A 13,187-nucleotide genomic window follows, 5' to 3' on the forward strand; every position below is an offset into this window, starting at 1 on the left:
CTCGAAAGACGAACCGGCGTCCAATCGCGTTTAATGCACTGCCTGCGCATGTTAGCGAATCATGAGGCTCACGGTTACCGATACGATAAAATTTGAAATTTAAATTTCAAATAAAAGAGAGAAAGAGCAGGATTCTCTTAAGTCACACGTTGAGGCTCTCGGGCAATAGGAAGCAACCGATACGGTGAAAACGTCTAGCCATGCCCCCATCTAAGTGTTGAAGTATACAAAATAAAAACCTGCTGATTGTTCTCGGCGGTATGCTTCCAGTCTAGTCTTAAAGTATAAAGCAATTAAAGAACGGTAGATTACTCTTAAATTCTCTCAAGCACAAATTTCGCATAAGAGAATTGGGGGGTAGCTGTTGAGGAAAATACCGGCCTTCTCGGTTGTTAGGCCCATTGGGTCCACCCGACCAGGTCCAAGTATTAAAGAGAGAATAATCCTCCCGAGCCCGTTAAGACCACTTGGGCCCAATCTGTTCAACTGGCCCGAATTGCCGACCCAAATACTAGCTGATGTCCACGTCTGCTTATATCTCGGCAGTACCCGGAATCTAAGGGACACGGTGCACGACATGAAACTTGATTGTGCCCCCGAGGTAAGCGGAACCCGAAATATCCGTACACCCGGGACCATGTTTCCTTCAACCGCCGTTCCTGCATGAATTGAGAAGCTAATTGAACTGCTCTTCAACCTCTATAAAATACTAGAACCCTCTCAGATATTAAAGTACATGCTAATCAATCTTTCTGGCATTATTCTGCGCATTTACTCTCAGAACCATACACTCACTTAAGAATCAGAGCGGGGTTGTCGGAACCCCCCGACGCAGCCTTCTTTTTCAGGTGAAGCAGGAGCATACAAGACAAATATCTGATCGACACGTCACCTACCGGAAACTGTTTCAACAAAACTCATCCAAATTAGATTGGACATTTTTTTTTTAATTATTTTATTAAATTAATATTTGTCTATAAAATAAGTAATCAATTTAGAAGATAATTTGAAAGATAACTTTTTTTCTTTTTCTTTTTTTTTTCTTTTTTTTTTTTTTTTTAATTCAGTTCCATCATTTCTTCTTTTAATTTATTATTTGTTTTTATTGGTTTGCAGCATTTAGCTTGCATATTATTGTCTTTGGTTTGTTTTTAAGAAATCCTTCAAGCTTAAGATAACGTTGATTCATTGAAAGGTACTCATTTTTCTTTGACCCTTAATTTTGCATAATTTATTTGTAAAGTAATTTATATTTTTATGTGTTTGCTATTTTGGCTAGATTAAAATTTTTAATAGATACTAACTTACTTCGATAATTGGAATTTTTTTTATTTTTTTATTTTTTTATTTTTTTCCTAATTTGATGGGTTTGATTTGGTTAATTATTCGTTATTTTTTCACTTGTTAATGCTAAGAAAAACTGTTATAAGTTAAGTTTAAAATTTGATTTATTTCATTTTACAAGCGGGCGCACATAAAGAGAGATTACATATATATATAAAAGTTCAGCCCCCTCAAGGAATTTCCTCGCTCCGCCCCTACCCCTCTCTATCATTTGCAGTATATTTTAATTTAGATATTTTGAAAAAAAAAATTATAAATTCATAAAAAAAAAAAAAAATTGTTTTGATGCAGTCGTGGAATGTCCCACCCCGGTAAGGTAGTCAAAGTAGAAATTAATTAATCCGAAAGTCTACAGAACAGTAGCATGCAGGTTGGACGAAATAAAAAAAAAAAAAAAAAAAAAAAAAAAAAAAAAAAGGTTAGACGAAATAATTATCAAGCGTGAGAGTACGGTATTAACCAAAGAGTAATGATTCACTACCACCTAAATATACAACTTTTTACCACCTTATCTGTGTGGCAAGGTAATCCCCTACTAACTTTAGAGTTTTTTTATTTTAAAAAATAAAATAAAGTGGGGACCACCTTGCCACATAGACAAGGTGGTGAAAAGTTGTATATTTAGGTGGTGAAGAATCATTTCTCTTAACGAAATAATCAAACAAAAATTCCGATCTATCAATTTTTCTTAATTATTTTTAAAATTATATATTATCCCATCAATTAGTATTAAAAATTACAGAAAAATGCTAACGGTACTTACAAACTCTTACAAAAAGAGATTTACAAACCGAGGTAGCGTCCATATGGCATTTTATTAATTAAAAAAAAAATCATTGGTATCCTGAATGGAAAATGTTAGATTTACAACACCAATACAACAACTCCTCACATGAGGGTGGGTCTCACACACTGGGGCCCACCCTCATGTGATGAATTGTTGTGCAGTTGTTGTGATGGTGTAGTGCAAGAATCAAATTCATGAATGAATTAAACAACTCATTGGAATCTGATAAGCCATGTTAGTTTGTGCCTCTTCTCCGGCTCCCCACCGAGCACGTCACCTCGGCGACTAGACCCCGACTACCGGCAAGCTCCTGACAGAGAAAGAGAGATCTGTCTGGCGACAGAAACAGAGAAATTCGGCCACGAGAAAGAGAGATTCGGCTCTTTGTGGACAGAGAGATTCGACTCTCTGTGGCTGGATCTATGTCAATGTAGTGTGGTACACCCACCCACAGCCGGCGACCGTTTCTGGTTTCATGCCGGAGTCTCAAGGATCCGGGGGCGGAGGTCCACGAACTGGCGTGTTCTGCGAGGCTGGGACACGAGGAAGAGATGATGGGCCATAGTGGATCTTGGATCTAATCGGGTCCATCTGGCAGATTCAGATCTGCACGCTTGCCATCGCCAACCGGTTCTGATCGGCTGGATTCACGACGGAGGGTAGTGGATCCGGCGAAGGAGGGTCTGGACGGTCGGGGGCATGCCAGAGAAGGATGACGAAGAAGGGTCGGTGGGATCCGGTGAAGAATGGTATGGAGGCTCGGCGAAGGAGTTTTTTTTTTTTTTTTTTTTTTTTTTTTTTTTTTTTATTTTTTAAAATGAGGTCAGTCTACAAAGGGAAGTTTAAATGAGTTTTATAATTAATAAAATGCCACACAGACGCCACATCGGTCTGTAAATTTCTCTTTGTAAGAGTTTGTAAGAACCTTTAGTATTCCTTTTTTTTATTATAGTTTAGATTTGAGTTTTTCTCTTTGGATTTGTCTTCTGTAATCGGTTGATGTTTGGGAGAATGGAAGGAAAAAATTGTGGGTTTTTGTATTTGGAGTTGACCGAAGGTTCTGGGCTATTTCGTATGGCAAGGTTCTGAGCTCGACCATCTTATGCAGTTTTCCTGTGAAAGCAGAGATAAACATGAATTGGTGTTGGACTTCAAGAGATACTGGGAAGAGTTCCGGTCATCCAGCTAGGAAATATTTCTCAAAATTACAGCATACCATACGCGTTTTTTCAAAAAGAAAACCAGCAGACTTGATGGGATTGAAAGGTCGCGTCAACCTAGCTGAACCACTCGGTGCTTGGAACATTGAACAAGTCCATTACTCCTTTTCTCAATGAAAATCAGCGGAATGACATAATATATATATATATGAACCACTCGGTGCTTGGAACATTGAACAAGTCCATTACTCCTTTTCTCAATGAAAATCAGCGGAATGACATAATATATATATATATATATATGAACCACTCAGTGCTTGGAACATTGAACAACAAGTCCATTACTCCTTTTCTCAATGAAAATCAGCGGAATGACATAATATATATATATATAAGAATCTTTCCAACTTACAGACTACTGAGAGAGGAACACCGAACACAGAAGATGTGTTGTTTAAGATTATTCTTATCCTTGTTCTTCTTTCTCATACACCCTGCTACTCTCACCGTTGCTCAGTACTGCTATAATGAAAACGGTAACTACACCAGTAACAGTACCTACGGGGGAAACCTCAAAAGCGTCCTGGCCTCCATGTCTTCCAACACCGAGATTGATTACGGATTTTACAAATTCTCCGCCGGAGAATACCCTGACAAAGTAAACGCGATTGCACTTTGTAGAGGAGACGTTTCGCCGGAAGAATGCCGTAGTTGTGTCAACGCGACAAGTCACAATCTTTTACAGAGTTGTCCCAACAAGAAAGAGGCAATCATGTGGCCCGGTAAATGTATGCTACGATACTCAAACAGAGATATATTTGGCGTTATGGAATCTCAGCCTTTAATTGCCTATTACAACACCGGAAACGTCTCGGACGTAGAAGGGTTCAATCGGGTACTAAGGCCCTTGTTAGAAAGACTAAGAAACGGCGCCGCATCAGGAAATTCTACTCGGAAGTTTGCTCTGGGAAGCGATTTGGCCCCTAACTTCCAAACGATATATGCACTTGTGGAGTGTACTCCTGATTTGGACCAGACGGATTGCAACAACTGCCTGTTGGCGACTCAGGGATTTATTCCACAATGTTGTAATGGAAAGCAGGGAGGGGTATATGTGACACCCAGCTGTAATTTAAGGTATGAGACATACGGTTTCTATGACCCTAAAGCTGAGGCACCGCCGCCGCCGCCATCGCCACCACCACAGCCAGCATCTTTCCCACCGGTACTACCGCCCCCACCTACACAAGGTATGGTACATATGTGATATGTGATTTGGGAGATGATTGACTTTAGGTTAAATTTATTTTATGCAGGTGTATGTGTTTTAGTTTTCATTTTCAAATAAGGATTGAGTTTTCTATTTTATATATGTGTTAGTTTTTCTTTTCAAATAAGGATTGAGTTTTCCATTTCCATTAAGATTATGTATTTTTTTTAAAAAAAATTAAAATTTCTATTCCTTTTTCTTATTAAATTAGGAGGTACTTAGCCCATTTAGTCATTGTTATTTTTTAATCAAGTTTTGAAGTATCAATTAAATTTTAAGATTTGTTTATTTGAGATAATTAGAGATTATCTCTTCCCTATTTGTTATTTCCACTTCCTGAAGTTGGAGTATCTCATTATTTTTTTATTTTTGGGTGCTATAAAATTCTTTAAACATCTTCCGGAATTTATGATAAAATTCTTGAGATTTTAACTATTATTTAAGAACAAAAATAGTTTAAATCTAGTTTATTTTAGTGTTTAAATCTTGTTTATTTTTATTTATTTTAGTGTTTAAATATCACCCTCATGTCCCCCTTGTGTCCCTTCAAAATTAATGTGGCTCTTAAAATCACAATTGGATCAAAATCTAATAGTGATCTATCATAAATTCAATGGTAATTTTAAAAGTCACATCAGTTTTGAGGGGGACATAAGAGAGACATGGGGTGATATGTAACATTATTCTGCCTAAACTGATCAAAGGAGCCTCTGCCACGCAAAGACATCTTGCGTGGTCCATGTTTAACAAAAGGAGCCACCGAGTAATTAGGTTGTTTTGTGTTTATTACTAACGAGGATCCCTTGCTTGAGGTTGTTTCAATTTTTGTAAAATTTTATGGTTCGTTTGGGTATTGAATTTTTAGAATTAGAATTGAATTCTTATTCTAATTGCGAATTTTGAGGCAAAAAGTTGTGTTTAGGAGTTGAATTTTTAGATTAGAAAATATTATTTTTAATAGTAAGAAATGATTGGAAGTTTGAAAAGTTGTGTATAATGATTGGTATTGTGAAAAGTTATGTGAAATAATGATTTAAATAATAATGATTTAATTAAAAAATAAATAATTTTTCATTTTAAAAGAAAAAACAAAATTAAAATTAAAATTAAAATTAAAAAAAAAATAGAAGCAAGGGGTGGCCGCGCGGCCACCCCCAGTGGTCGGGGGATGGCCGCGCGGCCACCCCCAGTGGTCTGGGGAGGCCGCGCGGCCTTCCCCAAGTGGTTGGGGGTGGCGCGCTGCCACCCCCGGCAACCTCAGGGGGTGGCGCGAGGCTAACCCCTAGATTTAAAGGTGGCCACGCGGCCACCCCCGAGGTCGGGGGAGGCCGCGCGGCCTTCCCCAAGTGTCGGGGGTGGCGCCCCCGGCCACCTATGGTGGTGGCAGCCACCCTGCTTTTTTTTTTTTTTTTTTTAAAAAAAGAAGTTATTATTTAAAAAAATAATAATAATTTATTATTATTTTATTAAGTAAATGCGGGACCCACGCACTGTGCGTGGGTCCCAATCATCATTGAAGGTAGAATTGGATTAAGAGAAGAATAAGTTTTCTTCTCTGTATCACAACTTAAGAGAAGGGTTTTTCGGAATTCACTTGCCTTCGAGCAATTTAGAATGTAGGATTTATTTGTCTAAGAGTATTCCCAACAAGTTTTCCGTTTCAAAATTTTACCAAAGTTTTGAGAATATCCTTAAAAGTACAGTTTATCAAACTTTATATCATTTCTTCAAATTAATTCTTGTCAAATTCTCGCTTCAACTTTGACACACAATTTCTTTAGCCATTAAATTTTTTTAATATTATTTCCTTTCACTTAAACCTCTTTCCCACTTCACTTTCCCTCGCTTTCCTCTCATCCTCAAGAAAGGGATGCAGATTGCAGTAGCTGCAAGCTTTAGTCGGTTGAAGAGATTTGGCCAAGAGAGAATTAAAGAGATGTGTACGTTGCTGTCTTTTCAACGTAATCAAGACACGAATCAACATATCGGAAAAATACTAACACGAATCAAAATTAAACGTAAAATCAAAATCAAAATCAAATCACAACCATTAATGGCAGGAGCGGAGCTAAGATTTGAGTTTTAGGGTCAAATTGGTCAAATTAAAAAAAAAAAAAAAAAAAAAAAAAAAAAAACAAACTAGGGCCAAAACTAAAGAAATAAAAAACTTTAAGAGTAAAATTTTAAATATTTTTTTTTTAGGAAATCTTTTTTAGGGGACCACTTTGGCCCTTGGAGGAGGGTGGGGGGAAGGGGGGCAGGCCCTCCCAAGGCACAAGGTGGCGCTGCCCCTAATTAACCAGCTCATTCCATTTTAAGGAGCGGGAACCTTCTTGACCACTCGTACAACATTCTATGTAACTGGAAGGTGTGATCAATTAATTAGATCGATGTGTTATTGGTTTTCCTTTAACTAAATTTGTTAGTTTGCTCTTGGCATTAGCTAGGAGGCCTCCGACATGGAACATAGCAGTCATAATCAGGAAGCCACACTAATGATTGAGACGAAATGTGATTCAAGGTTTGGTTTTAACTTTGGACTACAACATGAGAAAAATGGGAAAAAATGAGGTTAGGAAATAGTAGTATTTATTTGGAAAGAGACAAAGGCCAAGCTCATCTTACATGATTTTATTTATATGGTGATAGTAGTATTTATTCTTTAGAATAGCATTGAATATTGAACGGTCAAATATTGGATTAAAAAAAAAAAACGTAATATTGAAGTTGTTCGAGTTATATAAAAGTTGTAAACGTATTATATCTCTATTTACATCCCTATCTAAAATAGCTAACCAAAATATTATCTTTCTATTTTAATCAACCACTTTTCAAAAATAACATCCAAAGTCTTATCTAAATTTCATTTTCTATTTCATTAATATATATATATATATATATATATATATATATATATATTTCGTTAAAACCCCATCTCCACTAAAAACACCAAACTCCAGCACAAAAAAATCAGTTCTCCAACTGAAAATAACAAAAGTGGAATTCTGGTGTTTGCAGGAAAGAAAAGTAACTCATCTCCATCTGCAATTGTTATCGCCGTGCCAACTGTTGTTTCTGCTGTACTAATCATCTGCATTGGCATCTGCTACTTCTATTTAAGAGTAAGGAAGGCAGGGAAAAAAGTTGAAAGTAAGTCAGAAATTGATTTATCTTTCGTTGTTGCCAATGATATCCTTGATATAAGTACACAAAAAATAAATAAAAATGATGTTTAGACAATTTGTGGTTAGTGATCGATGTAGTTGCTCCTTTAAATACTATACAATAATGCTGAAAATAGTTATAGAATCAATGTTTAAACTCAGGACTTCAATTTTGATATCACATTAAATTATAACTTGTTCCAAAAGTTTAAGTTGAAGAAAAATGAGGAATTTAATATTTTAATAATTCTACATAAAACATGACATATTTATTAATTTGGAGATTGTTATAAAACAAAACCATTTGCCATCAGTTATTAAATGAGTAATTCTAGACGTTAAGATAGCTAATTGAAAGATGAGTGTTCTAGATTACTTCTATTAAAGTATTAATTAAATTAATAAATTCACATCCTTTTAATCATTTAAGTTTTTATGATAATTGATGATTTAACATGGTATTAGAGCATATGTAATGGGTTCGAATCCTGATTTTCACAGTTCTACGCACATTCCAATTAAAATTTTTTCAATGTAAATCCAATATGTTTAAGTTTTTGGGATAACTGATGATTTAATAACTTCTAACAAACCAAATCGAACAATATTACGTTAGAAGACAAATATTGTTCTATTTAGAGTCTGGGAACACTGGATTTCAGTAATCTTATATACATACAATAGCATTTGCCTTAGTCTTCTTTAGGCAATTCATTAATCTAATTCAAGTGTATTTAGTAATTGTTTCAGGTGAAGCCGAGGATGAAATTAGTAGTGCTGAATCGCTGCAATTTGACTTTGGAACAATTAAAGTTGCTACAGAGAACTTTTCAAATGCAAATAAACTTGGACAAGGTGGATTTGGCGTTGTTTACAAGGTGAATTAGAAAAGTATATCATTTTTGTTAGTCACAATATTTTAAATCAAGCATTAATTATAAACTTAAGGTTTACAAATGCTATATATATTTCCCTTTTTCAGGGTAGACTCCCAAATGGACAAGAAATAGCTGTAAAGAGGTTGCTGAAACCTTCTGGCCAAGGAAATCTTGAATTTAAGAATGAAGTTGTGTTAGTGGCTAGGCTTCAACATCGGAATTTGGTAAGGCTCATAGGATTCTGCTTGGAAGGAAATGAAAGGCTTCTAATCTACGAGTTTTTGCCTAATTCAAGCCTCGATAAATTCATATTTGGTATGGTTGCACTTCTACTTAAATGTCAGAATCTATTCATGATAGTTTTATAATTGAAATGCCTAGTCCTCCACATATATTGGTTTAACAGATCGAATCATATGCTTGAATGAATATGTAGATCCAATCAAGCGTGCAGTTTTGGATTGGGAAAGACGCTATAAAATTATAGGAGGCATTGCTCGAGGAATTCTTTACCTTCACGAAGATTCTCAACTTCGTATTATTCATCGTGATCTAAAAGCTGAAAATATTTTATTAGATGCAGATATGAATCCTAAAATTTCAGATTTCGGCACAGCAAAATTGTTTGTGCTAGATCAAACTCAAGGCAATTCGAAGAAAGTTATGGGGACCTAGTAAGTATATTCATGTAGGTTTAGAGCAAATAATCATAACTAGCATGCTATATATGTATCAGTAACACTAATATTTACTTTGTGTCATAAAATCAACTTGGAAGCTAGTCATTGAATCCATCTCCCATAAATAAGATAAAATTAAAGAAATTTTAAAATATAAATATGAAAAAGATATATTATAATTCAATCTAGACTGATATTATTGATGTTTATATGTAGTGGATATATGCCCCCAGAATATGTAAGGCACGGACGTTTTTCAGTAAAATCGGATGTGTTTAGTTTTGGTGTTTTAGTTCTAGAGATAGTGAGTGGGACAAAAATCAGTTCTTTTCGAAAGGGAGAAAGTGAAGAAGGCCTTCTCAGCTATGTAAGTACAATTATCTTTGTGTGTATTTCTTTTTTGCCTAAAAAATGGCACATGATATTGACAAAATAAACTAATATTCTCTTTGATATTGTGCCCACGTAATTATCTTGCAGGCATGGAAAAATTGGAGGCAAGGGACAACTTTAAATCTCGTAGATCCCACATTGAGGGTCAATTCAACAACAGAAATATTAAGATGCATCCACATTGGGTTATTATGTGTTCAAGAAAATGTGGCCCAGAGACCAACAATGGCTTCGATCCTTCTTATGCTTAATGACAACTCTATCACTATTTCAGTACCAAAAAAACCTGCATTTCTTATGGACAGAAGCACTATATCAGACATGTCATCTTGTAGGGAACAAAATACTAGGACAATACGGCCAGATCAATCAAGAAGCAGATTTGTTGAAGCCTCGGCAAATGAGGCTTCAATTACTGAGCCATATCCTCGCTAAAATATACCAAGAGTTTTATATTTTAGAAGATAAAATTTATTGTTATTAATGATATATTGAGTAATTTATTTCATTCAATTTCAATTTCAGGACATGATTAAATTAAAGCCCTCTAGGTACATGTTCTAGGGGAGGAGTGTGGTTCATATGTGTTATCATTCTTAGTGTCACACAATTGATTCAAGTGTAATCTTAATCATGTGTATATAAGCTCTTAGACCCCTCATTTTGCAGGATGGTTTTCAAGGGTGAGTTCTATATAAAGTTTATATCATTTGGTATTAGAACTGCTATCACGTGGAGTATGTAATTAAGATTAGCTCGTTAAGTATGAGATCATATGGGTTTTGGAAATAATATGTTGATTCTTAAGTAAAATCTATTTATTTGGAATGATGCATATACTAGCAGTGATGGAGGAAGGCCTCCACCCCCCCCCCCCCCCCCCCCCCCTAAATTTCTTTTAAAAAAGAATTCAGAAGGCGGTGGTGGTATTGGTCCAATAGCGGCGGCTCTGTTGGTTTCTCTGGCGGTGGTTTTTCAAGGGATGGTGGTGTTGGTTTTGTGGTATTGCTGGTTTTGGTACGGCTTGGTGGCCACCGTGATTGAACACTGTGGCTGTGTAGAAGCCATTCAGACACCACTCTCTCAAACAATAAAAAGGAAAAGCAGTGTTTTAGAAAGAAAATATACACAAAAAATGTGCTTTCTCTCACTGTAGAGATGGGTTTTGGTAGGGCTTGGCTGAGGAGCCCATCAGCATCAATATAGTAAAAAACAAAACTGAAACAGGAAAAGAAACAGACAAAGAGTGTGACAAACCAACCATACCTTACCTTATTTGCAGGATTTCTTTGGTTCTTGTCATTAAATGGGCCAAAAACTTAAAATATGCAACATCATTTGTAAACAAAGAACGTATTATAGAAGCTAGTGGCATCAAGCACTCTAGTAACTGGAAAGAAAAAGTCATCCAACAATTCATGAGTGTAACTTCAAATTATTATATCCCTTTAAAATATAGATTAAAATGAATTGAAAATAAAATGCTACTATGTGCCCCATGATTTACCATATAAACTCAAAGCACAATATACACTAGTTTCTGTCCAAAATGTTATGTGCATAAAACCCAATGATAAGATCAAACAAAGCAGAACAATCTTAATTAACAAAAAAGGATCAAGACTAGAAGCTTATTCAACAATCAAAATCTGAATTACTGCAAAAAATAAAAACAAATTTCAAAACCAAATACAAATTCAATCCAAGAGAATTGCAGCTTCTCAATCAGAGCTGCAAGAAGTACAAGTGGAAATGAGGAGAAGTTTGGAGGACGGGATGGTAATGCTTAAAGATTCTTCTAACATTTTGGGCCAACAAATAGATAATTTAAGAAATGAGGCAATCAAAATAGAGAATGAGATAACTAAAGTTGGAGATGCAATGTCTTTGAAGATGATAAATATGCAATATTCAAACATGTAGATTGCATCATTTCAGTACACTATATAAATTTTCCAACAATACGAATGCTAGCTTCTTAAATTGAGAATAAGAATTGAATAAAAATGGGAGCTTTTAGTGCTATATATATAGCCATGGGAATCAATTACGTATTTCAGTTTTTGGCAACTTTGGTGGCAGGGAGGAGAAGCAAGAAATGTGGATTGTAAAGAAAGTGACGGAGCCATTACCATGCCAAGATATAATAAAAAAAAGCATGGAAGCAGAAACCAAATTCTTCCATCATATTCAAGGAACTGCTCAAGGGCTGCAATAATCAAGATACAATCAAAGAATACAAAGACTAATCAAAGAATACAAACTGCAGAAATTTTGTAGAAAAGAAAAGAGTAACAACTACAAGCCAAAAACAACTAATAGGTTGAAACAAAGAAAAGGCCTAAACAAACACCAAGTAGAGCCAACAATCTACCACAACAAAACCAATTAACGAAAAAATACCGATTTGAGTTTCAAACCCAACTATATTGAGAATAATGGAACTGAGATTCTAGATAAAAAAACAAGCGGAAAAATGAGATCTTTACTACCAGAGGAGAGGAAAAATTGAAAAGAAAATAGAGAAAACCTTACCTCTTTTAATGGCTAGGCTCGTCGACGGTGATGGTGGTTCAGCTGGGCTCGTTGGATCTATATGGTGGGAAGAGATGGAGATGGGTTGTCGTGGAGGGAACTGAGATTCTAGATCCAAAAACAAGTGGAAAAACAAGATCTTTACTACCAGAGGAGAGGGAAAATAATAATAATAATAAAAAATAGAGAAAACCTTGCCTCTTTTTATGGCTAGGCTCGTCAGATCTGTTCGGTGGGAAGAGATGGAAATAGGTCGTCGTGGAGGGAGACCGAGATGGGTATGGGTCATCGAAGATGGCGCCTGGCAGTACCTAGTGGACAGAGATGGAGATGGACGTAGGCAGTGGTTGACAGTGCTTCTGGGCCATTTGGTGGGCGGCGATTGGACGATGGGGGAGAGCTCGTTCGCCGAAATAGGGAGACCTCGTTCGGCAGTCACTCGGTCGGAGATGGAGAACGCACAATGGTTGGATTTTGGCCGGAGATGGAGAACACATAGTGGCAGGCTTGTGAGTGGTTAACGGTGGTGAGCTCATGAGTGGTCGACGGTGGCGGGCTCGTGTGTGGTGGTCAACAGTGGTGGGCTCGGTCTAGGAAGAAAATGGGTAGATGGAGAGAGGGAGGGAAAAATTTGGAGGGAAGCTCGGTCTGGGAAGAAAATGGGAAAATGGGTATAGATGGATGGGTTTTCAAAAGTCGATTAAAAAAAAAATTATTAAAAGAAAAAAGGCCCTTTCCACGTAGGAAAAGGGCCGGGTTTACTGTCCTCCGCCTATCATTACTACTCTTAAAGGTTAATTTCAATTACCATGGCCCATGGGTTATTACATTGTTTTAGTCTCTTAAAGCGGTTTTTTTTTTTTTTTTTTTTTTTTTTGTAAATTTGTTTTTATAAACTAGTGGTCAATAGCTTGTAAATGTTTCACAAAAAGTGGAAAAAATTAGTTAAACGTGTATTCTCTCGTGACTTTTATGT

The 13,187-nt window shown here is 36.1% G+C and overlaps 1 protein-coding gene across 11 annotated transcripts; it reads left to right on the top strand.

The window, feature by feature from the left end:
- The first annotated feature begins 3,719 nt into the window (after positions 1–3,719).
- On the top strand, positions 3,720–10,132 carry LOC133869315 (cysteine-rich receptor-like protein kinase 44). 11 transcript variants are annotated; one of them, XM_062306288.1, is made up of 8 exons: positions 3,720–4,541; positions 7,580–7,711; positions 8,476–8,603; positions 8,708–8,918; positions 9,040–9,277; positions 9,500–9,650; positions 9,764–10,007; positions 10,041–10,111. In XM_062306288.1, exons 1-8 carry the CDS (start codon positions 3,737–3,739, stop codon positions 10,109–10,111), a joined length of 1,980 nt encoding a protein of 659 aa, XP_062162272.1. In that variant the 5' UTR covers positions 3,720–3,736. The 11 variants fall into 11 exon arrangements, with proteins under 11 accessions (XP_062162272.1, XP_062162263.1, XP_062162267.1 ...); XM_062306279.1 differs by having other exon boundaries at positions 3,720–4,543; positions 7,594–7,711; positions 8,464–8,603; positions 9,764–10,132; XM_062306283.1 differs by having other exon boundaries at positions 7,580–7,715; positions 8,501–8,603; positions 9,764–10,132.
- The last annotated feature ends 3,055 nt before the right edge of the window (positions 10,133–13,187 follow it).

Source organism: Alnus glutinosa, chromosome 5 (genome assembly GCF_958979055.1).
Source record: "Alnus glutinosa chromosome 5, dhAlnGlut1.1, whole genome shotgun sequence".
NCBI lineage: Eukaryota > Viridiplantae > Streptophyta > Magnoliopsida > Fagales > Betulaceae > Alnus > Alnus glutinosa.